This window comes from Callospermophilus lateralis, chromosome 1, assembly GCF_048772815.1.
Source record: "Callospermophilus lateralis isolate mCalLat2 chromosome 1, mCalLat2.hap1, whole genome shotgun sequence".
In the NCBI taxonomy this organism is placed as follows: Eukaryota; Metazoa; Chordata; class Mammalia; order Rodentia; family Sciuridae; genus Callospermophilus; species Callospermophilus lateralis.
The window spans coordinates 150,724,246-150,751,780 of record NC_135305.1 but is presented as its reverse complement, the minus strand read 5'-3'; the positions used below and the strand labels follow the sequence as shown (position 1 = coordinate 150,751,780).

Below are 27,535 nucleotides of genomic sequence, written 5' to 3'. Positions count from 1 at the left end.
TAGAACTGAGGACCCCAAAAAGGAGAAGGGACAAGGCTGACTTGGGACCTCCCCAACCATGTGGCCAGCCCTCCTCCACACATCCGCCCAGCTCCCAGGGCTTACCTGTGTTGTTCCTGTGCACATTTCTCACTATTCGAATGGCCACTGGTTTCAGGGGTGCCAGGAATTCCAGGACATTTTTCTGCAAGGACAAGTTTTGCCCCTTATCAGTCCCCCAAGAAACCATGCAACCCGATAAAGAGATAAGGAGCAAAGTGTTGGATCAGAAAAGATAAGGAAGTGATCATGGTTTTTCTCCTTCCTGTAAGTCACACTCATCTCTCCTCCACCATAAAGTAAGAAAAACTGGGAAATAAAAACTGAAGAAGAAACTAATAATGTAATTATAAAATAGTAACATTAGCAGCAGTGTTTTAAGGCATTACATCATGTCTTTTGTTTATAAGGAGTTGTTTTTTTTTTTTTTTTTTTTTTTTAAATACTTGGGGTTAAAGCTGGCTTTTCTTCTCTTTAAAGCACGGATATTTGTCTACGTTAATCACAGTGACAAACCTAAAGTTCCATTGTAGGGAGGCCCCCAATTCTTAACTACTCCCATCTCTGGACATGTGTGAGATTTAAACACATTTTTAAAAATATGTGAACATTCAGGGTGTAAAATTATAACAAATACTAAAAAGTACAAATCAGGAAACCAAACTGGTTCCTAATTCTGAGGCCAGCTCACTCTTCCTGGCTCCTTCTGCAAAACAAAAGCTACAGATCCATTTCCCATCTGGGCACTGGGGGAAGCCCTTGAGGCCCCGCCCTGACGTAGCTTGCCCTACAAGGTGACAGAAGGACAGAAGGACACATCCGGGTGCTCCAGGTCAGTGGAAGAAGCCCAGCCAAGTTCTGAGCTTTCACGTTACTGCATCCAAGTTTGTAATTACCAGATTCTTTCCAAACCTTCCCCTGCCCAGAGGAAAGTCAGTATGGTGAGTCACACACAGTTAGGTTCCTCTGGGGATGAAGCCATGTCCTGCTCCACACCTGGCCTTTTCCACTGGCCATGGCACCTTGGGGGTCTTCCCTGTCATCATGTTCTTTTCTGTGATACGTCATCTTACACCATTTTCACGTGTCCCCGTGAGTTAACCCAGGTTTAACCTGGCACTGGTGACATTTTGGGCTAGTGACTCTTTGTTGTGGGGGCTGTCCTGTGTGTGGCAGGGCTTACACAGCACACCTGGTCTCTGTTCACTAGAGGCCAGCAGCCCCCCACAGATGTTACCATCAAGAGCACCTCTGACCACGGCCAGATGTTGCGCAGGGGCAGACCACTCCCCTCCGAGAACCACGGACACACCACTTCCCCAGAAATGGAGCTTCAGGGTTGATTTGGGTTTTTGTTCTTATCAATGACTGCAAATCAACACATTGAGTTATAACTAATAACAGGAAGGCTGCAAGAAAGTTCCCGCATCCAGGCTCTGATGTGCCGGGATTCACCTGGGGGCAAAGCCCTGTCCAGGAACCAGCTCCGCAAAGGCCTGGATGTCCATAATGTTGCCAGGCAGCTCCATGTGGCCCTCTAAAAGGCAAGAAAATGTTTACTGCCAAACATGAACGATGCGTACCATTTTGGCAAGTGAAAAATGTGAACTCCAGTTTTGATTCTGTTTTGTGATAATCATGACAGAATCCAAACATGTGCACTGGCCACCCCAGTTCTTGTTCTTTGAAAACCTTCTGTTCTTTGTGTAATTTTTCTGTTGGGTCATAAATCCTTCATAAAAATCTCTCTGTAAATTAGAGACACTAGACTCCTGCCTCTGTTAGGGTATGAACCACTGTGACTTCACGACAGCTGCTGGCTTCCAGAGCTTTGGGCTGGTGGGTAGGTAATCAACCCATTTTTTTTTTCTTTTTTCCTACGAAACTTTACAAATTGCTTAGAAAGAAACTTTTTCAGCTCAAATCCTTGATGTATCTGAACCTGATTTCATCAGGAGGAGTAGGGCAGGGGTTCATCTTTTCTTCAAAAACAGTTAACTAGCCGGGCACAGTGGGCAGGCCAGTAATCCCAGTGGCTCCGGAGGATGAGGTAGGAGGATCACAAGTTCAAAGCCAGCCTCAGCGACTTAGTGAGACCCTGTCTCAAAACATAAAAAGGGATGAGGATGTGGCTCAGTGGTTACGTGCCTTGGGGTTCAATATTGGTACCCCCACCAACAAAAAAAAATCTGACCCTAAATCACAAGGCTTCCGTATTTCTAACAGCACAAAATTGTAAGTAGCTCCCACGTCCACTGTAGGAGGTCAGAAAAGTGTATCAAAGCATCTCTTGAGAAAGGAAGACTACATAACAAGGCAGTGGTGGGCAGCAAGCATGGTACTACAAACCAAAATGGGAATGAGAAACTGGACCAGTGTCAGTGCACAGGAAAAAACATCTAAGAAGGCTTGTCCCCAAAGTACCAGTGGTTGCCACTGCGTGGGACATAGGAATGCTGAGCAGGGTTGCCCACTGTGCCAAGGACACTTGGCACCTCCAGCTCTAGTCCTTAGACCTGCAGTAACTGTACTGAACCCTAGAACCCCACTTGGCTACACCCCAGCTCGCAGCTCAGTGTGGACGGTAACCCATGTGGTCATCCCAGTTGTAAGTGACGTTCAGGTTCTAGTCATGTAGCTGTGTCCTTCAGAATTTCCTGTAGTAAGCTTCTCTGACCATCACAGGAGGGAAATGAAGACAGGGTCCTCTGCTGGCTCAGACCTAGAGCCAGCTAGCTGCAGCCCGTGCTCCATCTGGCCTGCAGCCTGTTTCTGGAAATAGTGTTGAGCCGGGCTGCAGCAATACCTACGCCCTCACCTGTGTCTGAGACGGCTGCCCCTACGGCAGCAGGGTGAGGGCTCCCAACAGAGACCACGCTGACCACTCGGCCTTCCCCAGGCCCCAAGCCTTTTTTTTAGTTGTTGGTAGCCATCTTGTTTCCTTCCCTGAGGATGCCCAAGATGTCATCTGTCAGCCCTCTGGGCCTCCGATTCCTTCTCCCTCGTGACCCTAATGGCCTCAGGCAACAGAAGCTCCCCACCCACCCTAGTCTGCTCCCACAGGTGATCTTCCCATCCTCAGAGCACCTACCTCTGTGACACTGAACAGGGCTCCCCGTAGCTTCACAGTGTGGGCCGTGGTGGGGTCTTTCTGGCTTGCTGGTTTCTCTGTCTGAACAAAGAGAAATGGCTACAGTGGATTCCCTGGGGCAGTGGTGGCAGGGCAGACTGGGACATGGCAGCTCTAGGAGTGGAGGCTATGGGGTAGCACGAGAGTGCCGCATCTATGCCCGCCACAGGCTCAGGGTCCAGGCAGAGGTGGAGGTGACGGCTGCGGGGTGTCCATTTGCCTCTGAGGGCTGCAGCCAGGGCTCACTGTCACTTCCCTTCTCTGGGCCTCAGTTTTCTTACCTATAAAATGGAGGCAGGAAAATGCCTGCCTCGTGACTGTGATGGCATCCAGTGATAGCAGGCTTGTCCATCAACGAGGAGCCACCCACAACTGCCTGCCTTGTGACTGAACACCAAGTAACCCAGCCGTCACCACCTCACTGGTGCCCAGAGCCCCAGCAGGCCACCCCTCCCGTGTAGCAGGCAATGAGCCCAGAGGACCGGGGAGTGCATGGTGGGTTGCTGAGAGCCATTGCCAAGTAGGAATGAGGCTTGGCAATTTCTTTGTCAGCCTACCCCATGTTGCTTAGAAGAAGGACTCTCCATTGTGGACCCAGGTCATTTGCAGTGACTTTGCATGAAAGGTGACCTTGCTCAAGGACCAGGGTGGATCCGGGTTTAGGGCGGATGGGAGTTTAGGGTGGCTCCAGGTTTAAGGTGATTCCTGCTGGGAATAGGGTGTATCCTGCTGCCTCAGGCGCCTTGAGTTCCCCTTGAGTTCTCATGGGATTCAGAGCCCGGTGGAGAGAGTGAATTTCCCCAGAATGTGCATGTAGAGTGCCAGTGTGAGTTCGGAAATAAAAAATTGCTGTTTGAATCTACAAGGCTGTGAGTGGCTCGTGATTTTGTGCCCAGCAAGACTGTGGCATTTGGTGGCCTGTACGCGGAACGTCTGAAACTTGGAGGTAAGTGAAATTGCTCGCCCCTGAGGGAAGGCGAGAGAATGGGTGACCATTTCAAAAAACAATGTGTTCTTGTTTTGATTTATTTTGCTTTTGTTTCAAGCTGCCTATCTCTAGAAATTTCTCAGGCAAACTGGGGAAAATGGTTGGCTCAAAGTTTGAAGTTGTTAGAGGAAAGAGGCACCCCAGTAAGACCAAGAACAGTTAGGACATATGTTGATACAATACAAAAATGTAGCCCATGGCTTTTTAAAGATGAGTTATTAAGTATATCAATGGGACCATCATGGTATCCTGTAGAAGGATTTTTCTTCAACAAGAAAGAGATGGCTAGTTCTGTTTACTACATTTGTCTAAGATCTTGGTTTTTACACACATCTGATTAATTTACAAAGCTAAAGTGTTAAAATATCAACCACTAAATATAAAATCAAGTACTCTTTACTTATTAAGTTCCTTAAGGTAATATATTTAAACATTATGTGTGTTTTCATAAATTGGTAAATGGAAAAAAGGTTTAATATTGCTTTGGTCTATGTCTTTGCTGAAACAAGGTTACTAAGTGTTAAGATTCTATCAGGTATAATCTATATACAAAGAGTATAAGAAGTTTCAGTTGGGTTTCAATTATATTATTATAGCACCATAAAAAACATAAAAATATTTCATCTTATTAAAGTGGAGTAACATCTAAATTCAGAAATTTTATAAGGGTTGTTTCACAATGTAAATTTTTTTTTTTAAAAAAAGGGTTAATGGCTACAAAAGAGATAAAAAGATTCAAGATGTGGAAATATATTTTAATATAAAGTTAAAAAAAAGAAATGTTTCTAGATAATCTCTGTATGGTAAAGTAAAAAGTTGTAAAATGCCATTTAAAAAGATTTTGAGGAAACTAGACTTACTTTAAAAGCTTGAGAAAGAAGGAAAGAAGAAAAAGGTATTTGTACATGGCAGATTGAGACAAAACTTCTTAATGGAGTAAAAAAGAGCCTTTAGTTGAAGGGCAGCCATGTAAACTAACATTAAGCGATTTAAACAGAATCTAAGCCTCGTTTAAAAGAGTGAAGCTGTAGGTGGTGAAAAAGTACATTTAAAAGTACAGTATAGATGATAATTGGAAGGCTTTAAAAGGTTAAATTGAAGGTGGTTAAGATGCCTTCATGACGGAGGAAAGATTGCATCATTCGAAGCCTAGTTAATCTTAAAAGCATTACTTAAAAAAAAACATGAAAATGGGAAGATAATAGGATAAAAGCAATTTGGAGAAAGAATATTAGAAATTTGAAGTGAAAAACTTTGAAGACAGAAGTACAGGAAGGTGAAAAAAAAAGATAGAAAAGATATAGGAAGATAGAGAAGATGTAGAAAGACAAGAATTTTAAACCCACAAAATAGGAAACAAAAGAAAACTAGGAGGAAAAAAAGCAACTAAGGGTGAATGTATAAACCTTAAAAAAACAAAACAAAACAAAAAAACTAGAAGATAGAAATAAGACAGAAAATGGTTGAAAATGTCAAGTAATGGTATTTCAGATAGAAAATGCAAAAAGCTAAGACAACTATTAGATACAGACATTCAAGATAGAAAAAGGTAGAAGAGAGAAGTTTAAAGTCAAATATTGGATAAAATAGAAGATTAAAATGTACTTATTAAAACAAAAAGAGGGAATTGGAAAGGGGTATATATCCAACAAAGATAAACTTAAAATAACCCTTTTTACTCTAAACTTTTTAAATTTGGATTCATCAGGACTTCGTGCTGCGGAAAGGCATATGTATCCAAAAAAATGTACATAAGCCTAAGGTACTTGGGAAGGATATTCTAACAGGACAATGGAAAGGTCCTGACCCAGTGATTGTCTGGAGTCAGGGTTCTATTTGTGTGTTTCCACAGGGAGAAGAGCAACCGATTTGGATTCCAGAGAGACTAACCAAAGCAATTTCTACAGACCAAAAAGAAGATGATTTGACTCAAATCCATAACAGCTGATATCCAGAGCTCCAGCTTGGCTATTCTTACATCTGCGACAGTGATTAACCAGGATGCTTTTTTCAATATCTATTTTATTATTACCTTTTCCCACATCATAAAGTTCTATTTTATTTTTTGAGCTCATACAAACTTAGGTTAATGTTTTTCTGATTAGTTTTATTTTTTGCCTGTGGAATTTTTAAACATTACAATGGAGATTTCACCTAGGTAAAGCTACAAGGCCTTTACTATTGTCTTATGTGTTGTACGTTTGTGTGCACTCTTGTGTTTTGTGTTGTATGTCTGTGTGTGCGTATGTCCATATTTCATATATGAGGAGTGCTCATGAAAAAATGGATCCAAAATTTTTTTTTTTATTCACGTGATTTAAATGGTTTAATTTAAATTAGGTAAACAGCTGTTAAGGATTGTTTTTAAAGGAGGTTAACAGATCTGTTTGTTTACTTTCACCTTTCCTTTTCATTATATTTAATAATTCTTTTCAGGATAATGTCTCTTTAGCACCATTGCCAGAATTCCTATCTTCATCCCAGTGCCGGTGAAGACAAAGATAAAACCAAACTACAGCTTCTATGATAGCTATCACAGTAAACTGTATAAACTGATGCATCAATGAATATAACTCAACAAGTAATGCTCAATCAAGGAGTCAACTTACTTTGGGAGGAAACAGACATATTGATAGATTCCTCGGCTTTGAACTGCTTGCAGAACTTGTCTGGACTATGTAACTATCGTTTGGTGCAGCGAATTGTGGTAGTGCTGGCATATCTTTGCTGATGGTGTCACCAGTGATGCAATTTTTCCAAAGGAGCCGTCAATTGGCTTGGTGTCATGGCATTTCTGTATCCTCCTCCCTTCTGCTAGTGATGGTCTAAAATTTGAGGACCAACAGAGGTGAGGCAAAGAAACTCACCCCCCACTGGCACCAAGGCCAAATTTGGGGGCCAACAGAGGTGAGACAAAGAACCTCACCCCCCCACTGGTGCATAGGCCTATCCACAAGTATGGCTGTATGCTGGACCGGTAGTCAGTGATGGGTATGATCCAATTGCAGTGGTATCAACCTAAGACAGGAGGCTGATGCCTAGAGGTCAGTTTATCCGATGACAGGTAAAAACCATATGTTGAATTGGGCAACCAACCAGGCACGGTCCTTAAGCCACATTGCTTGTTGTTTAATTAATCAGAATGGGGGAGATGCTGAGAGCCATTGCCAAGTAGGAATGAGGCATGGCAATTTTTTGTCAGCCTACCCCATGTTGCTTAGAGGAAGGACTCTCCATTGTGGACCCAGGTCATTTGCAGTGACTTTGCATAAAAGGTGACCTTGCTCAAGGACCAGGGCGGATCCGGGTTTAGGGCGGTTCCAGGTTTAAGGTGATTCCTGCTGGGAATAGGGTGTATCCTGCTGCCTCAGGCGCCTTGAGTTCCCATTGAGTTCTGGATTCCGAGAGTATTTGGGATTCAGAGCCCGATGGAGAGCATGGATTTCCCCAGAATGTGCGTGTAGAGTGCCGGGGGATTTTGCCCAGAACGTGAGTGTAGAGTGCCGGTGTGAGTTCGGGAATAAAGAATTGCTGTTTGAATCTACAAGGCTGTGAGTGGCTCGTGATTTTGTGCCCAGCCAGACTGCGGCAGTGGGGCCACACCCCCAGACAGGCACACAACCCCCACTGTCCCTCCTTCAGGCATACCTGGGCTCTGGGCTCCTGCAGCCTCCCCCCCCCAGGTAGGGTCCCTGGGCTCCCTTGCTCTGGCTGGTCGAGGGCGGCAGGGTACTCCTCTTCCTTGCTGCCTCTGTCACAATTTACAGCTTCGTCCTCACTTTCCTCCTCCTCTGAAGAAGAGGACTTGGCTGCCACCACCTTGGATTCAGGTACTCCATGTTTGACAACCCCCGCTGGGCAGCCGCCTTAGCTTCCAGGCCTTGCTCTGCTGAGAAGGCGGGGGTCGGGGAGGAGGTCACCTTCCTGAGCAGTCAGAGAGACTCCGGCAGCACAGGGCTGGAAACCTGGGGGGTGGCCTGAGGCCACACTCACCACAATCAGGGCCCTGGTGCCCACTGCTCCAATAAACCCTCTGATGGGCACCGCGAGAGGGTGAAGCTCCCGCGCCACACACAGCTCCATGGATCCCTGCCGCCTGCCAGGCTCTCCCCTGGATGGCCCCTCCCGGTCATCAGTCACCTTCCCAATTGTGTCATGTACACTAAGGGGCTTCAGGTGCCACAGAAAGCACTTACACAGCAGAACCGTTTCTACAGTGAACCCTTTACAGCACCCACCCATCATCTCATAACCCACCCACATAACCCCGGTGGGAGCCATGCTCGATCATCTACTTAGGCAGCAAACACCCCAAACATTAGGACCTCACCCCAGCCCAGATCCAGTGCTGGGCCCCTGGCTAACTCACCTGCTATCTGCTACCCTGTGGGAAGCACACAGGTGTGAACGGCTTACAGGGGACACCTGGTGATATGCTGGCTCTTGAGGGGTGCTACAGAGACAGCCGGGAGGGAGGAGTGTGCCTGCCTGGCTGTCAGACTGTCCTTCTAGCCTCACACCCCCACCAGTGAGTTTTGGACACTGAGGATGGAGCCCCAGCCCCTCCGCTCCAGGCCTGTGTGAGCTCCTTGGGCCCCACTCTCCCTGCTCCAGTGCCCAGAGCCAGTCTGCCCTACAGTCGCGCGCTCCCCTATCCTGAGCCCCTGTGATGCTGTGCCCTGGTCTGCGACCCCCTGTGCCCCCAGCTATGTGTCCACCATGTCCCACAAATCTTCCAGATCGTAGCTTAGCACAGAAACCCTGCCAGGTGCACAGGTGACACTACGTTCACATCCTCTGCCCTCAGCCAGCCTGACCAACCCCCAACCAGAGCTGCCATCCCATACTGCAGCCGGTCACTGGCCATCAGCTGCCCCAGCACGCTGACCCTGAGAGGACAAAGGCTCACCCACCCGCAAGGCCTTCCCCAGCAGCTCCCTCCCAAGCTCTCCTGCTGCCTCTCTGTAGCAGCTGTGACCCCATGACGTGTCCCTGGGTGCTCATCTGTTTACTGCTCTCCTCTCACCACAATGACAGCTGACAGCACCATGGGGAAGGATTCCTGTCTACGGCTCAGCGCTATATCCCCAAAGCCCAGCATGCAGCATGCACTTGGTGAACACTCCCGACTGACAAGCATGTGACCAGGACTAGTCATGGCAGACCTGTCTGCAGGTGACCTCATCCCCCCACTAGAAAGCTCCTGAGCCATGTCTGGACAGCCCCAGGCCTGGTGTCTGAGGGAGGAGGGGCCAGTGCCTGCCAGCAGGTGTCGGTGGGCCACAGGGCTGCAGCTGAGGGACACAGGTGCACAGGCACAGCACCCAAGCCTCACCTCCCGACTCCTCCTCAGCGGCCTCCTTCTCACTCTCCTGTGGTGGGTGACACTCTGGACGGACAGGCAGGGGCCCACTCACTGTGATCCGGGACGTGTCGATAAAGCTCTTGTTGAAGTGGTTCAGCCCAGCCTGGGCCTCCTCCTCAGACTTGAAGCCGATGAAGCCAAACTTGCGGAACTTGCCACCTTTCTGAACTTGAGGCTGCAGTAGGTAAGCGCGCTGAAGGTGGTTAAGAGCTGCCTGAACCCCTCCTCCTTCATCTGGAACAGAAGGTGGGAGTGTAAGGGACCGGTGAAACGTCGGAGGAAGAGACCACCAAGAGACTGTCTCATGCAATAGCAAAGGGTTTATTTGGGGACCAGCATGCTGGGGCTCAGAGCTCACTAGAGCAAAAAGAGATACAGCCCTGAGAACTGCTTAAGCAGAGCTTATATACTTTTCTTGGAGAGGGCAGGGAGGGAAGTTCATTGACGGGTCAGGGCGAGTGGGCAGTTTGCCTGCAACCGAGTGAGGGAGTGCATTCTGCAGTTCGGTAGTTGGGGACAGCACATTCTGGGAACAAGATTAGCAAACAGTTCTCAGGATTTCAACAGTGTTTTGTTAAGCATACAGAAAAACAGAGTGACAAGTACCTATTTTATTAACCTTTCAGGAGGAGCTGGCGAATCCTTCAGCAAAGGGACAAATGGCTAGAAACCCGGGGCTCCAGGACTCTAGGGAAGACAGAGACTAGGAGATGGCAATGTGCTGTGCCAGTCAGGCCAGGTCCATGAAAGAATGAACAAGGCTCGTTGTTGGAGAAAATGCCTGTTTATTGAGGAACAGCTCTGCATATGTATAGAGCTGGGGGTGGTTTAATAGATATGACAGTTTAACAGTTGAAGGGTTTGACAGTTGGCATAGGGTGCATTCTGATTGGTGGGTAAGGATCATGTGAGCCAGCAGGGCTAGTCTGATTGGTGGGTAAGGATCATGTGAGCCACAGGGCTAGTCTGATTGGTGGTAAGGATCATGTGAGCCAGCAGGACTCACCATTGGATGGCTCTTCTTGGGGGATGGGGAAGTTAGTCTTTGGAGCCAGGGTGACTCCCAACATTCCCCCCCCCCTTTGTTATTAAGTGAGAGTGGGCGTTGACTCATTCTGGCTGTTTCCTGCTGAGATGGGGTGCTGTGGGAGAATCAGAGAGAAGGAAACTAAGGAGCCCCCTCAGGAGGGCAGAGAGGACTGGTATAACTTCAGGAACCAGATCAAGGAAGGTTCCTTGCCACCACAGATCCATGATGATGTCAGTCCATTAGGCATAGGTCTGGACTGGAGGTACCATCAGTAGCCAGGAATTAGTAATTCCTGAGGAGAAGCTGGTTAAAAGCTTGATTAGAAATTTCTTACCCACCTGAGTCTGAATGAAATTTATGATAGCGGGAAGGAACAGGCACAGAGAGTTTTTATAGCCCAGATCTAATGGGGTCTCTGAGTCTGCAAGCTGCCTTGTTGGCACAAGGGGGATTAAGTGTTCAGCCTTGAACGGGGGCTTCGGCATTTGGGCTTGAAGCAAACAGGTGATAAAGAACCAGACAGAGGGCTTGAGAAGTCAGGTCATCCTGCAGGTAACTTTGTTTGGCATGCCCTGCAGACCAGCCTGTTCTGCACCTAACACTCTCAATTCCATTCTTCATTTAGCTCCTTCCCCTCTCTATTAAGGCCGCTCTTCAAACTCTCTCCTACCTGGGTGTCTCTGAAACCAGCTTGCTTCTCTCTTTACCTTTCTCGAAATATCCCAGCTTTCCAAACCAGTTTGCTTCTCTCACTTATCACTGTTCCCAGCTTTCCCCAGTCACACCAAGAAAGCACAGGCTTTGTAATAAAGAAGGCAGCTTCTTCCAAGCTCTGAACGAAGAAGGCCAAGGGAGGACGGTGGCCCATTGTTACCAGATTTCCCTTTGACAGCAGTCAGATCTCTCCAGATTGTATGCGAAACACCTCAACTTTAAATACTGATACTTGAAATTCTTACAAAACTGGGAGTGTAAACAAAACACACATGTTCCTCCTTAGGCCCAGAAGGCAACTGGTAAAGTGCTCTCATATGATAAAGGTAGGTCACACTTACTCAGGGGTCACCATGCTCCAGACACCTAAGTGGTTTGTCAGAAGGACAACAAACAACGGTCCCACTACCGGCCAGATCCAAGCAAGTGTGTGTGTGTGTGTGGGGGGGGGGGGTCTGTAGTAAGGAGGAGAAGGGGGTCTGGCTGGAGGGGGCGCTTAGGGTCACTTGCTTTGAATCTCCAGACATAGGGAGAAGAGAGGACCCAAGAGGGGCCAGATATGAGGGGGAGCAGTAGGTATTGGGCTAAGAACAGAGACACAGGAGAGGCGGAGCTTGAAGGAATCTATGGGGAGGGATGACAAGAGTACTTAATAACAGGTGATGATCCTTGGCTCTTCCGAAGAAGGTGTAGGAGCGCCGGGCTTAAGCCTGTAGGTTCAAACAGGAACCTTTATTCCCGAACTCTCACCGGCACTCTACACACACTTCCCAGGAACACTCCCGAACGCCACGCGGTTCCTCCAGGAACCACCAATCGGAAATCCCTCCTCCAGCACATCCCCAACCACTGGGAACTCTCCAGGAATCCCCGCGAGAACTCCAAAGTAACAGGAGAACTCCAAAGTAGCCTGAGAACTCCAAAGCAGCAGGCGCCCGAGGCAGCAAGAGCCACCCCATTGCTCAACAGTAAAAGTCAAATATACAATACAATCAATCCATCCAGCATCACAGCAATTATTTATAGCTTAACTTAAATCATCATCTCATGGTTCGCTGGCATCACCTTTCAAACATTCCCTCTGGCAAATGCCAGGCATCATTCTAACCAGCCATGGCTCTCAACACCTGAGCAGGGCCCTTCCATTTTGGTTTTAAAGGGAGCTTTTCCCCCTGTGGGCAATAGTAAACAAGTTGACCAGGTGTTAAGGAGGTAGGGTTTTGAGAGACACTAGGGCCGGGAAGGAGCCAGTCTTGATAGTGCCAGAGTTCAGAGCACAGATGGAAGAGGAGGGGCAGGGCATAGGTTTCGGAGATGGGTAGGGGTTCTGTAGGCAATCTGGGAGGAACAAGGGGATGGCCATACATGACTTCAAAAGGTGAGAGATTAGAAGGCTTCTTTGGTAAGGCCCTAATGCGCAATAAAGCCAAGGGGAGCACCTTTATCCAGTCCAGGCTTAATTCCATGGTGAGCTTGGTGAGGGTCTCTTTAAGGGATCCACTGGTCCTTTCAACCTTTCCAGAAGCCTGGGGGCGGTAAGGGCAATGGAAATGCCAAGGGAGTGATGGTGCACGAGCCAGTCCCTGAGTTATCTGCGAGGTGAATTCTGGGCCATTGTCTGATTAGATAGAAGTGGACATCCTGAAACGGGGGATTATGTGAGTAAGCAACAGATCAACTACCGTAGAGGCCCGCTTGTTAGAAGTGGGAAAGGCTTCAACTCATCCCGAAAAAGTATATGACCGTGGGCCTGATGAGAAGGGAAAAGTTTAGGTTTTAATGGAGTATTGGTATTGGTTTTCTGGCAGATATGACAAGTAGAAGTGATCTGTTGTAGGAGAGTCTTATCGTGTGGGGAAAGGGTGAAAAAGAAGAGAAAGAAAGTAGTGAGACTTTGGACTAGAATGGAATAGAGGGTGAAGAAACTGGAAGAGTTGTTGGGGATCTTTGGGCCGATCCCCAGTGGTAACGAAGAGTAGCGGAGAGGAGGTAAAGCTCTGTAGGGCGGCTGATGGAGCCACTTGATTGGCCTTGGAATTCCCATAGTAGTAAGGGAGGAGTCAGTTTGGTGGGCCTTACAATGGATTATTCCCAGTTGGGAAGGCAGCTTGGAGGCTCCTAGTAGGCCAGAAATAAGTGTGGAATTAATGACTGCTGTCCCTCTGGTGGTCAATAGCCTCCTTTCTTCCAAATGGCTGCATGGGAGATCTGTATATAGGGAGAGGGTTTTCCCTCTGCTAGCTCGCATGCCCTGTGGCAGCTATGAGTTCAGCTTGTTGGTTGGTGGTATTGGGTGGGAGAGGTTTTGCCTCTGTGATGGATGAGAGGGAAACGACAGCATACCCCGCCACTTTAACCCCTTCATGTGAGGGAGAAGATGGGAGGAGGGAGGCAGGGTTTAATGGAGAGCAGGACTGAAAAGAGATGGAAGGATTTTCAAGGAGAGACAAGGAGGGATAGAACCCTGGAAGGAGGAGGTGACTGTCATCTTTGGTCTTTGGTGTAGGTATAGATACAATAAGCTGTTTTCTGTCTACTGTAATGGCCTTTTTCCATTGAGTGATGTGTGACCTCTTTACATGCTATTTGGGCCTTTTGTGGAGAGGCCCGATATCCCTTTAAAGCCAAGAAAGTAGAGAACTGTGTCATCTGTTGAGCGCCCTTTGTAAGGGCTAGAAGAATATTGAATGCTCACAGTAATTATAGAGATCCCTTAGAATGGAGGGATCCAGGGACCCAAAAAGGGGCCATCTACTTTGCTTGTCTAAGGGATGAGTGGGCCAGGCCTGGGTGCTATATTTGATCCAAGAGACATTGTAGGGGAGAGTCGCAGAGAGGACACATTACCCATTTAAGGAGGAAGGAAGAGGATGGAGAGAAGGAGGAAACCGATTTATTGGAAAAAGGGGCATCCCCGCCAGAGCCAAAAAATCAGGAGTGCCTAAGTGGCAGGTTTGAGCTGCACAGATTGATTGTCACCGAATCCTGACAATCGAAGCTCTCGTCCTGGATGGAGCCAGAGCCATGGGAGACCTTGGCCAAGGCTTTTCGGGACCCCTCCTGGAGAGACCAAATACTCCCTTGGCCAGAAAGAGGGGAAAAGCAGGGCAAGAGAGAGGAAAGGGAGGGTAAGTGTCTCTCTAGCAGCCGAGTCTTAAAGGTGAGAGGACTAGGACTTTAGGAATCTGCCCAAGGAAGGAGTCCCTGAGGGCCACTGTAGCCTTAAAGGCTGTGGTGGGGTGCTTTCCTCCCCGCAGGTGGGCAAAGAGATTTGCTGGACTGTTGAGGTCTGTAAACAAGTCAGATTGGCACCTGTTATTTTGCCAGAGAAATGTTAAAGTCTGTAAACAAGTCTGGATGGCGCCTGGCCAAATGCCAGAGGGAGTGGTTTGTGAAGTAACAAAAGCAAGCCATTAAGTGTGGAGATTCCTGATTGGTTGACTGCTGTATCTAGTTTATGCTAATTAAGATAAGCTGTGCAAAATGTATAAATACCTCTGTTATCCTACAATAAACGGCTTCCACTCCTGCTGCATCAACGTACACAAGTTATTCGTCATCCCCCCGGTTATTCTGCTGCAACCGGCCTGCGGCACAGGACGATATTGCAAGATGGTGGATTTAGGGCACTGGGGGTGAAAAGTTTGGAGGTCGGAGGCCAAGGTTTGTCCAGAGAGGTGTGGACTATCTCAAAATCCCTGAGGAAGGACAGTCCAGGTTAGTTGTCGAGAATGTCTGGTGGTGGGATATGTCCAGGTAAAGGCAAAAAGATCTTGTGATTCGGGGGCAAGGGGAATGGAGAAGAAAGCATCATTTAAATCTATGACGGAGAAGTGGGTGGCAGCATGGGGGATCTGAGACAGCAGGGTGTAAGGGCCTAACAGAGGTGTTGATGAGTTGTAGGTCCTGAACTAAGTGATAGGACCCGTTGGGCTTTTTTACCGCTAGTATGGGAGTATTGTAAGGGGAATGAGCAGGACAGAGGTACCCCTTGCTAAGAAGGTCCTGAATGATAGGTTGTAGGCCTAGAAGACCTTTTGTGGACAGGGGGTACTGAGCCTTACTGGGGTAGGTGTTAGGATCTTTGAGATGAACGTTAACTGGTGGGCAGGAAATGGTGGAGGGGGTGTGGTATCCCACACAATCGGGTCAACCAGGTTAGTATGGTATTTCACGTCAGCCTCACAAGTGGAGCAGAATGGCCAGTCTTCTGCCAAAAGGGCCAGAAAAGATGAACAGGCCGATTCTGGGGCCTGACTGATGCCAGGAGCCCAGATGTTGATTGTTGTATTGAATTTAGAGAGAATATCTCAGCCAAGCAAAGGAACTGGACATTGGGGCATAACTAGGAACGTCTGAGAGAATGGGAAGTTGTCTATGGAACAGAGTAATAGGGGAGTCTTTCTTGGATAGATGGTCCTTCCTCCTACCCCGACAATAGGAGAGGTGGACGGCACTGTTTGCCCCCAGAATACTGTCAGGACTGAGAAGGTAGCCCCGGTGTCAAGGAGAAAGGCAACCTTGCACCTATCCACCTGAATCCGCACCCTGGGCTCCTGTCTATTGATCGTTATGGCCAGGGACAAGGACCCAAGGCTCCGTCAATCTTCAATTGCCATGCCCAGAAGGTCGGAGGGTTCCCTGGCCATAGGCCTCCTACGGGTTCTAGGACAGTCAGAGCCCCAATGACCTTGTTGTTGACATTTAGAACATGGGGTACTTGGAGTGCATGATGCGGGCCATGCACTGGCCCAATGTCCCTCTTTGCCACACTTGAAGCAGGCATCCGAGGGAGTTTTTGGTGATGGGCGGTGACCCAAGGAAGCACCCTGCAGGGCCTGGGCGAGCATCTAAAATTTCTCAGTCTGGAGGGTGGCAGGGCCTTGTTCAAGCTTTTTTAGTTTGGCCCGGATGTCGGGGTAGCTCTGCGAGAGGAAATATGTCATAAGGACATGACGGCCATCTGGGGTTTGGGAATCTAGGTTACTGCTGAAGGGCTTTTGTAAGCTGATCCAGAAATTCCAATGGGGTCTCTTGTAATTTTTGGAAATTGAGCCCAGCAATAATACATGCAGAGAATCGGTCCCTACTCTGTATGCCAGCTTGTGTATAATCCCAGTTGGGAGTTTGATCTGGGGCAGCAAGTGGCCCCAGAGGGTGATTGGGATTAACTTGGTGAGTTTCATCTGCATGGGCTCTGGCAAGTTCCCAGACTCTGGTACATTCCTCAAGAAGGAGAGTATTAACTGTTAAGATCTGTAAACAAGTCAGATTGGCACCTGTTATTTTGCCAGAGAAATGTTAGAGTCTGTAAACAAGTCTGGATGGCGCCTGGCAAAATGCCAGAGGGAGTGGTTTGTAAAGTAACAAAAGCGAGCCATTAAGTGTGGAGATTCCTTATTGGTTGACTGCTGTATCTATTTTATGCTAATTAGATAAGCTGTGTAAAATGTATAAAGACCGCTCTTATTCTACAATAAACGGCTCCTACTCCTGCTGCATCAACGTACACAAGTCATTCGTCACCCCCCGGTTATTTTGCCCAGCCTGCCTGATTGCGACAGATGGTGGCCTGTTACGGGGAGCCCCGGGACACTCGGGGGTAAGTGACGAAAAAAGCTGCCCATCCATAGATAGGACGGGGGCAATCTGCTCGTCCCTAGGCAGATAGGGCGAGAGGAAAAATGGCCATTTCGAGAAAATGGAGAAAATTGATGCAGTATGTTTGTGTCTTGTTTTGTCTTGAAATGTTGTATTGTCTTTGTGATGAAAATATGGAAGGGGTGAGAAGTAAATTGATAAGAGAAAAAGGCACCCCAGTGGAACCAAGAATAGTTAGGGCGTGTGTTGATAAAAGCCCAGAAACTCTAGTCAGAAAGAAAAAAGAAAGTTCAGAAGAAGAAGGATTATCAGGAAAAAAGTTGGAGCAAAAGGCTATTACTGAATACTTTTCGTTACCGGAGGGTGCGTGAATCCACAAGGCGGCTGCCACCTGCCCAAGCCGATCATGGTGCAGCAAGAATTTTCCAAGCGGCAGTTGCGGGCTCTTCCCTGCCCCCCTGCCCGGGGGAGCGGATTGCCACTGCAAGCCCAAATCTAGACCTGACCTGGAGGCACAGTCTTGCAGGCTTTTGCTCTCTGTGCCTGGAAGCAGCTTGAGTCTGGGACTCTCCCCAGGGCCATCTGGAGTTGCCCGGGATGCTACAGCTGACAGAAGACACTACCGGTGTCCCTGAAGTTTGATCATTTCCAAGGTCAGTAACTACAATGGGTCTCCCACACCTGGAGGCTGATGAGTAATGAGTACTATTAAGGCTTATTTCAAATGTAAAAAACCTTGAGATAATGTACTAAATTGTTCAGAAGGTTGTTTTCTTAGTGAAATGCTACAGGATTTTCTTTAGCCATCCGGAGTTCCTGCCTTCATCCCAGTGCTGGTGAAAACAAAGGTGAAAGAATTTACAGTGTTGCTGAGAACCGGAGGAAACTTCGGCAGAGAACCCGAGGAGACTTCGGAACTGTTGCTGTTTCTGCTGCTACAACTTAAGCTAGCTGCCTGCAGAACTTACCCGGACTGTGATTTACCTGGACTGTGAGTTAATCTATTGAGACACTGCTTTATCTGGACTGAGACAACAAACTGTAATCTACAACAAATTGTAACTCGGTATCTTTGCTAACGGGGCTTCTTGCATGGAGCCATCAATTGGCTTGGTATTGTAACATTTTGTATCCTCCCTTTCTGTTTCTAGCAGGCTATTTATGGTGTTTCTGTAAAAAACACTATGGTCGTTATTTAAATTAAACAAAAGGGGGAAATGTTAAGATCTGTAAACAAGTCAGATTGGCACCTGTTATTTTGCCAGAGAAATGTTAGAGTCTGTAAACAAGTCTGGATGGCGCCTGGCAAAATGCCAGAGGGAGTGGTTTGTAAAGTAACACCAGCGAGCCATTAAGTGTGGAGATTCCTTATTGGTTGACTGCTGTATCTATTTTATGCTAATTAGATAAGCTGTGTAAAATGTATAAATATCGCTCAGATCCTACAATAAACGGCTTCCACTCCTGCTGTATCAACGTACACAAGTCATTCGTCACCCCCCCCCCCCGGCAATTAACCAATAACATATAAGTGAGGCTATAACCCTGGAGGGCCCACTGAAACTCTCTTCTGTGGTGAATGAGCCCAACCTTCGCTCGAGTTGCGTGAGGTCATTCATAGGGAATGGGACATGTACCCGGATAATGCCCTCAGGTCCAGCAACCTCTCTTAAGGGGGCCATGGTTTGTGGGACTAGGGAGCAGGACCTAGTTTGGGGGGACTAAAGGTGTTGGCCAAGGCAGGGGGAGCACCTGAGGGGCTGGATGGAGCTGATGCAGGAGGTGGGTAGGGAGTGGGTTCATCTGCCGGATTGGTCAGGGTGAGAACGAAGAAGAGAAAAAGCCTCAACATAGGGGATCTCCTTCCACTTTTTCGAGCGCTCGCTGAAGTTAAACAGATCTCTGAGAATTGTGGGATCTAGGGATCCTCCTGGCGGCCATTGACTTTGATTGTCTAATTGATAGTAAGGCCAATCTTGTGTGCAGAATTTAATAAGGGGGAGTCTGCAGGGAGGGAAGAAGAGGCCCTCATACAAGGGTGGTTATTGAGAGAAAAAGAAGAAGAGAGAAGGTGGGGAGAGGGAGGGAGAAGAATGCCTGTTCTACCACCCCTCAGGACCTCCCACTCACGAACCGGGTTCCAGAGAGTCCACTGTAACCATGAAGGTCGTGGTGGGGTGCCTTCTCTCCTCCAGATTGGGCATCAAAGGTTTGCCGGATGATCACGGTCAAAGCCCCTGCATAGCCGTCTGAAGGTGGATCCCAATGGGGGAACTCACCTACTGAAGAGCCGGTGTTGTATGAGTAGTAGCAGTGCTCAAAAGAGAGAATAAGGACGGCAAGCCTTGAAAGGGGGGGCTCTCGAGCAGCGAGGCATTCCCTCTCCTGGGTTTTGGCACCAATGAAAGAACGAACAAGGCTCGTCGTCAGAGAAAATGCCCATTTACTGAGGAATAGCTCTGCATATTTATAGAGTCGGGGGTGGTTTGACAGTTATGACAGTTTAACGGTTGAAGGGTTTGACAGTTGGCATGGGGTGCTTTCTGATTGGTGGATAAGGATCATGTGAGTCAGCAGGGTTAGTCTGATTGGAGGGTAAGATTATGTGAGCCAGCAGGGCTAGTCTGATTGGTGGTAAGGATCATGTGAGCCAGCAGGGCTCACCATTTGATGGCTCTTCTGGGGGATGGGGAAGTTCTTTGGAGCCCAGACGACTCCCAAAGTCCCAGCTCTGACACTCAAGCTATGCCCTCAGGCAAGCCCTCCTCAGGTCACTTGTGAAGAAATGAGACTCACGAGGGCCACAGGATGTCTTGGTGCTCTTTGTGGATCCTACAAGGTTAGGACCAAGGACAGAATCATCATCATGCCGCTGCCCAGTAGCCACTTCAAAAGGCTTGGCAGAAAGAGCGCCAGATGGAGTATGCACGCTCTGTTGTTTATAGCCTCCCCAAGGATGCCCGCACCCTAGCCCCCCAGACGCTGGTTACACACCAGTCATGGCACACGGGATTTTCCATGTGATTCAATTAGGAAACCTGAGATGGGGAGAGGACCCTGTATTACCCAGGTCCAAAATAATCAGGAAGATCAGAGTCAGAGAAGGAGATGTAATGAGGGAAACAGAGGGAGGGAAACCGGAAGATCTCCACAGCACTCTGCAGACTGAAGGTGAAGGGTGTGGCCTGGGGCCACCCAGGGCAGGCAGCCTCCAGAAGCTGAAAAAGTGAAGGAACAGATTCTCCCCTGCAGCCTCCGGAAGGATGGCAGCCCTGCTGACACCTTAATATCTCCGACCTCCAAAACTGTGGGAATCAATACGCACTGTCTCATCTCAGGAAGTGTGGCCACCTGTTATGGCAGCCATGGAAACATGACAGAACTTAGTGCCACCATCCCCATGGCCCCAGGACCACCCTCACAGCTCAGCGACTTTTCCTGGAAGAGGAGATTCGTGTGTCTGGTAGGGGGTCCAAGGGGCACCGGGGCAGCCACAAACAACCAAACAAGCTTGAAATAAGAGGAACCCATAGGCGTTGGCTGCCCAGCAGGAAGAAATCTCCAGAGGAGCTGGATAATAACTCTGAGCTCATCCAAATCTCACAATCACCAAGTTCAGGACTTTTATGCACACTTTAGAGAGGAGAAAATGGGATCCTCAGAGGATAAATGACCTGCCCAAGGTCTACAGAATCGAGGGCTCTGTCAGCTCAGATTACAAAAGTGAACTCGTGCCCCCACTGCATGGGGACACCTCGCTGAAGTCTGACCCATCATTCTGCTGCTGCGGCGATCACGGAGCGCCCCTTCACTTCCAGGGCGCTCCTCTGCCACCTCCCATAGGAAGCCTCTCCGAGACCCTGCAGCCTCTGGAAATATGGCAGCCCCGCTGACCCTGCGGGTCAGTAACCAAAGCCCCCTGTGCTCCCGCAGCACTGCTCACACTTCAATCCCTGCATCTTGATCTGTTTCCCCTGCAAACTCCATGAAAGCAGGGACCAAGTTTGTCCACTTCGGTCTACACTGTCAGCAACCCCAGAAGTACTCAGGACCCAATGTTTATCTGTTGGAAGATAATTAAGACAAGGGCACGCAATCATGCTAAGCAAGACGGGAGGTGCAGTGGTCAGAACTGCTCATTCCAGACAGAGGCCTCAATTCTGTCACTGTTGTATAAGTTATCACACGTGAGTGACTTCAGGCCGATAACTTTACCTTGATGTGCCCTGGTTTCTTCACTTTTAAAATGGGTATAGAAGCAGACTTGCAGGGTTGTGTGAGGAGTAAATGAATTACTTCACCTAACACATCTGAACAGTGCCTAGCACACAGTAAACTCTCCGAGGGCTCACTACTATTGTTAATGCTTGTTGTTAATTCTTTCATTCATCAGACAAGATGAACGATGAAAACATCTCTAGCAATTAGAGAAATGCAAATCAAAACTACTCCAAGACTTCCAAAATGACTCACATCTTCCAGTCAGAATCGCTGCTATTAAGAATACAAACAACAATAAGTGTTGGTGAGGATGTGGGGGGAAAGGCACACTCATACATTGCTGGTGGAACTGCAAATTGGTGCAGCCAATATGAAAAGCAGTGTGGACATTCCTTGGAAAACTTGGAATGGAACCACTATTTGACCCAGCTATCCCACTCCTTGGTCTATACCCAAAGGACTTAAAAACAGCATACTACAGGGATACAGCCACATCAATGTTTATAGCAGCACAATTCACAATAGCTAAACTGTGGAACCAACCTAGATGCCCTTCAACAGATAAACAGATAAAGAAAATGTGTTATATATACGCAGTGGGATATTACCTAGCAATAAAAGAGAATAAAATCATGGCATTTACAGGAAAATGGATGGAGTTGGAGAATATCATGCTAAGTGAAGTTAGCCAATACCAAAAAAAAAAAAAAAAAAAAAAGCCAAATGTTTTCTCTGATATAAGGCAGCTGATTCATAGTGGAGTAGGGAGAAGGAGCATGGGAGGATTAGATGAACTCTAGATAGGGCAAAGGGGTGGGGGGGAGGGGGCATTGGCTTAGAAATGATGGTGGAATGTGATGGATATCATTATATAAAATACAGGTACGAAGTCACCAATGGTGTGAATATACTTTGTATACAACCAGAGATGTAAAAATTTGGGCCTATATGTGTAATATGAATTGTAATGCATTCTGCTGTCACATGTAACAAATTAGAATAAAAAGAAGAACAATGGGAGAGGAAGCCACACTGAGATGCAAAATGAAACTAGGAGGGAAAAGAAGGGTGGCCATGCTGAAACTCTCATCCAACTAAGTGAAACATCAGGAGACACTGTTTAGAGCTAATGGATGGCTGGGAGCCAGCACACACCTGTAATCCCAGCGGCATGGAAGGCTGAGGCAGGAGGATCCAGAGTTCAAAGCTAGCCTCAGCAATTTAGTGAGGCGCTAAGCAACTCAGTGGGACCCTGTCTCTAAATGAAATACAAAATAGGGCTGGCGATGGGTTCAGTGGTCCAGTGCCCCTGAGTTCAATCCCTGGTACCATCAAAGAGCTGATAGATGGATCAGTAATACATATCTTAAAAGTATACCACTTCAGGTAAAGAGCAGGATATTTAAAAACAAGAATATTCAGATGAATCGATTATGTAAAGTCCTCATCTTTCATAGTAGAGGGAATCAGCAGATGGTCCCTGGGATAAACTATAGGGGTGAGCAAAGTACCTGGGTATGTAGAGAAGCCTCTGGGGAATCCTTCTAAAAACAAACCACTTGAAGATGGGTACTTTCAGAGAGACGGAGAATAGGATGTAGCAAAAAGATTTTGCTTCTCATTTTACATACCACAGTCCAGTTTTGATTTTTTAAATTGTGTGGCATAAACGCCTCCCACATGACAAAGAGAAAAAAACAAAACTTAAAAAAAAAAAAGAAAAACCACACAATAAAAACAAAACAGCTCCTAACATTCTCTGCCTAGAGAAAGAGACACCCGAGGATGGAGGCACAAGTTCAGAAGACACTCTCACACCATCCAAAAGGCTGGCTTGGTATTTGGGGCATGCTTTCCTCTCTATCCCAGAAAAACGACAAGGAAACAGGAATGACAACCCACTTGGGTACACCGCAGCCAGAAACATCACCACACCATCCACCCGTTTCTTCACTCACTAATCAGGCGCGATTTCGCTAGGAGCCTACCACGGGCTGGGTTCTGTGCTAGGCCGGGACAAAGGGCTTAAAGGATCACATTTTCAGATTCCCTACACCAGGCTCTCTCCTCACCCCATTTGGGAGGTTCTTCACGATCAGTCGTGACATGGCACCAGGTTTCTCTGTTCTGATTCCAGCACCTGTGGATAGCGACAGCCCAGGACAACTTTCACGCTGGTGCTATGGGCACTGCCATCTTGAGCAAGTCGGAACAAAGTCACGTGGTCCTGCTCTCGGCCCGCCCACACGGAAGTGGGCGTGGCTAAAGCCGGGCCTGCCGGAGCAGGTCACACCCCTAAGAGGCGGGCCTGAGTGGTTGCATTCTGCGCAGGCGCAGGTTCTGAAGCAGCTCCGGGAGAGCTCAATACCGAGGTCCAGTAGGCAGGGGGCGCCGGATTCCAACCTCTGCAGGGAGGGTGGGGGGTGTTGCGCGGGATCTGCTCTACTTGGAGTGCTAAGCAGGGAATGTGGTTTTGTGTCCCTTTCTTATTGTACTTTACCATGGATTCCTAAAACAGCCCTGAGATGGGGGCTAGACTAGGGATCCCTGCTTCCCTTTGGGAGGTAGAGAAACAGCCTTACTAAGCACTGCAGGGTCAGTGGTAGAATGTGCATTTTGGGAACAGTCCCATTTTGCAGGCAGGACACGGGGACCTGAGGAGTGAAGCTACTACACAGAAAATCGGAGATTTGGTTGTGATTGTTGTTGACAGCTTTATTGAGGTACAATGCACACTCCCTACAATTCACCCACTTAACATGTACAACTCAATGGTCTTTAGTATAATTTGCCAAGTTTTGCAGCCACCACCATCACTGTCAATATTAAAATGTCTGTATCCCCTCCCCCCCAGAGGAAACCTGCACCCCTTAGTTGTCACAGGCCAATTCCTCCTCCCTCCAGGCCCTGGCAACCACGGACATTCTGTCTCCCCGGAGTTGCCCCCCCTGGACATTTCATGCAAATGGAATCTGGCAACACTGGACACAAAACCACATCCCCTGCTTAGTGCTCCAAGTAGAGCAGATCCTGTGCAACCCCCCGCAGAGGTTTGTGACAGGCTTCCTTCATTTAGCATCCTGCTTTCGAGGTTCATCCTGAGCAAGGTGAGTTGGTGCTTCCCTCTGATGCCTGCTGGATAATATCTCATGGGCGGATAAAGAGCATTTCATCACCCAGTCCTCCGCTGATGGACATCTGGGCTGTTTCCACCTGTGGCTATTGTGGATAATACTGCTATGAGCTTTCAAGTGTTTGTGTGCAAGTGTGTCTTCGTTTCTCAGGGGTGTATTCCTGGGAGGGGCATCGCCGAGCCACACAGCAGCTGCACCGTGTGACCTCCCTATCAGTGGCATTTGAAGGTTCCCGTTTCCCATCTCTTCTGGCTTCTTACTAGGTCTCCACCCATTCTGGCCACCTTAGTGGGGGTAAAGCCACGTCTCCCTGTGGTTTGGGTTTGCAGGTCCCTGTTGACTCCTGTTTTTGAGCATCTATTTGTGAACTTTGGGCCATTTGTGTATCTTTCTGAAGCAACCCCTGTCCCCATTCTCCAAGACCAGCTCAGGCGCAGTGTCCTTGAACCCATCTCTTCCTCCCTGAGTCCCAGATGCACAGAACTCCTGCATCTGCCATAGCATAAGCACACAGACATCGCTACCAAGAACATACTTAGCTGATTCCAGGGTACAGATGGGACCATGTGGTCTTCCCACCTCAAGGTGCCCAAGGGGCCCGAGCAGATCTATCTTTGCAAAATGCTGCAGCAGGCACCAGGAGAAGGTGTCCCTTCCAAAGATACCTCCTCATCCTGGCCACTGGCACCTGTGACTCACCTTGTTTGGAAGAAGAGTCTTTGTCCATGTGATGAAGGATCACAAAATGAGAGGGTCCTGTGTCATTGGAGTGGACGTTGATCTAGTGACAAGTGTCCCTATGAGAGACACAAGAAGTCAGTCGTGCAAAGACAGAAGCAGAGGTATGGGAGTCCCAGAAGGGTATGGGAGTCCCCTGCCCCGTCCTGCTTTCCTCCTACTTTCTGTTTCCTGTTGCGGCCTCCCATAGACTGAGCCAGCCAGAGACCAGAGACATGGTCGGAGCGCCAGGCGCACACAGGTAGCTCGTGGGTGCAGAGCAGGGTGGAGGAGCAGGTCAGTGCTCGGGAGACTGACCACTAGAGAGTGAGCAGCACCCAGGGTGGCCTTGAAGCCAAGTGCTAACTAGTGTGTGACAAGTGCTGTCACGCAGGTGGACAGAGGAGCACGGGGTGCAGTCCCCCCCTGTTCCCCCCGTTCCTGTGAGCTAGGGCCCCCATGCACTTAGGAACAGTCCTCGGTGGGTCGAGGTTGGGAGGTCGGATCCTCCTGCATCCCACGAGGACGCATCTGCCCCTCCCCTCCCCTCCTTTCTGGGTGACCTTTGGTGTGGCCTGGGTGGTGGGTTCATCGCCCCATCTCAGCCTCGTCTCGTGCTCACAGAAGCCCCATCTGGATGGTGGCCACATCACCATGGTGGCTACCGCGGTCCTAATGAGCACATTTTAACCTGACCATCCAGTCTCCAAATGGAGTCGCCACGAGGGGTTCTAGAAGGTGGGACTCTGCCCTGTGAATTTGGGGGAGGGACCAGGAAGCAGGTGTGTGGCTGGAGGGACACACCCTTCATACTAAGAAACCTTTTGTAATTTTATTTTATTTTTTCACTCCAAGCCTCCAAAGACAGCATGCACAGCCATGTGGCAGCCACACGGTCTCTGTGTCTTTAAGTGAAAGGACTGTGGGGCCCACTGGTTTCCTGGAGCTACTGTAACAAATTACCTGAAACCAGGCAGCTTAAAATAACAGAAATTGTTCTCTGGCAGTTCTGGAGGCCAGGAATCCCAAAATGACGCCGCGGGCACAGCCATGCTGTCTGAAGGCTCTAGGGGAGGGCCTTCCCTCGCCTCTTCCAGCCTCTGGGACCCCAGGGCTCCTTGGCTTGTGACTGCATGGCTCCAGGCCCCATGTCTGACTTCTTGTGGCCTTTCTTCTGTCTGAGTTCACCCTACGTCCCTCCTCGCCTCTGATGACACACCTGCCACTGGGCTGAGGATGCTTTAAATCCAGGACGACCTCATCTCAAGACCCTCAGTTAATCCGGATGCAGTGGCTCATGCCTGTCATCCCAGTGGCTTGGGAGGCTGAGGCAAGAGGATTGTGAGTTCAAAGCCAGCCTCAACCAAAGCGAGGCCCTGAGCAACTCAGTGAGACCCTGTCTCTAAATAAAATACAGAATAGGGCTGGGGAATGTGGTTCAGTGTCCGAGTGCCCCTGAGTTCAATTCCCGATACCAAAAAACAAAAACAAAAACAAAAAACCCTCAATTACATCTGTAAAGTCCTTTTTCCAAATAAGGTGACATCATCAGTCTGGGGATTAGGGTTGGGGAAGGCCAGACCTCACCCTGCCTCTGACCTCCGTGGATGTCTGTTCAGTTAAAACTCACACACATAACAACGCACCCTCCACAACCCATGCTAGACAACAAGTATCTACTTCAAAACAGCCAGAGAGAGAGAGAGGATTTTACATGTTCCCAACACCAAGAAATGATAAATGTCTGAGGTGGTACCTAAGCCAGTTATCTGATGGTGACCCCCTCAAAAAGCACAATTGTCATGAGTCAGTTAAATTTTTGTTTAAATTTAAAAACATACCCTCCACCCTGGAAATGACTTGGGGGGTGCTTGTTTTGAGACCGTTCATTTATTCAACAGCTATTTCTATTTATTGATGTCTTTAATTAAATGAACTTGGTGGTGGGTGGGGGGGTTCTGTGCCCGTGGCCCTGTCAGGATGCCTTTTGGGGGTGGCTTCGAGGCATGAGCCTTGGATGAGAGGTCAGATGGGGCTGCCCACTGGCCCTGGCTGGCTTCTTAAGTTTTTTTATATCCTCATGAATGGCCTTTATTAAAACATACGACTAAATATAGCCTTCCCCAAAGACATTCGCAAATCAGAAGGTGTTTTAAAGGTATTAAAAGAAACTGGAATGCTCTTTACGGATCTCCACGTCCCCAGGCCTGCCCAGGAAATGTGGCCACCACATGTGGGGAGGAGAGGGCCATTCAGAGGCTCCGTGTTCCCGGGCCCTTCATAAGCGCGCGCGTTATTGGACGTTATTATTAGCCCTCCTGGTCTCCTGACTCCTGTTCCGTCCCTGCAAATACAATCTGGGGGTCCCTGGACCCCACCAGGGACTGTGCCTGGGGACTGAGTCAACCAGGGAGGTCTGGCCAGCTCCTGCCACGGCGGGGTGACCTCCAGGCTGTGAGAAGTCGGGGCTGGTCCCCATGGGAACTACATCCCACCCAGGGAAAGGCCCATGGGGGAGAGATGCTCCTGGGCCTGGACTCTTGGCGTCCTGCACAGGTTGGTGGGTCTCAGGCCAAATGAACGGGATCAACATCCC

General features: G+C 48.5%; 1 protein-coding gene across 1 annotated transcript in view; it reads right to left on the bottom strand.

Annotated features, from left to right (window-relative positions):
• Window positions 1-24,497, bottom strand: part of LOC143642075 (uncharacterized) — a 67,906-nt gene extending 43,409 nt beyond the window's left edge. Inside the window, exons 1-5 of the mRNA XM_077110168.1 lie at window positions 24,483-24,497; window positions 23,161-23,254; window positions 9,575-9,756; window positions 3,131-3,211; window positions 106-184 (exon numbers count right to left, since the gene is read on the bottom strand). Of these exons, the coding sequence (XP_076966283.1) occupies window positions 106-184; window positions 3,131-3,211; window positions 9,575-9,756; window positions 23,161-23,254; window positions 24,483-24,497 (451 nt within the window). The remainder of the gene's footprint in view (window positions 1-105; window positions 185-3,130; window positions 3,212-9,574; window positions 9,757-23,160; window positions 23,255-24,482) is intronic.
• Between the last annotated feature and the right edge of the window lie 3,038 nt (window positions 24,498-27,535).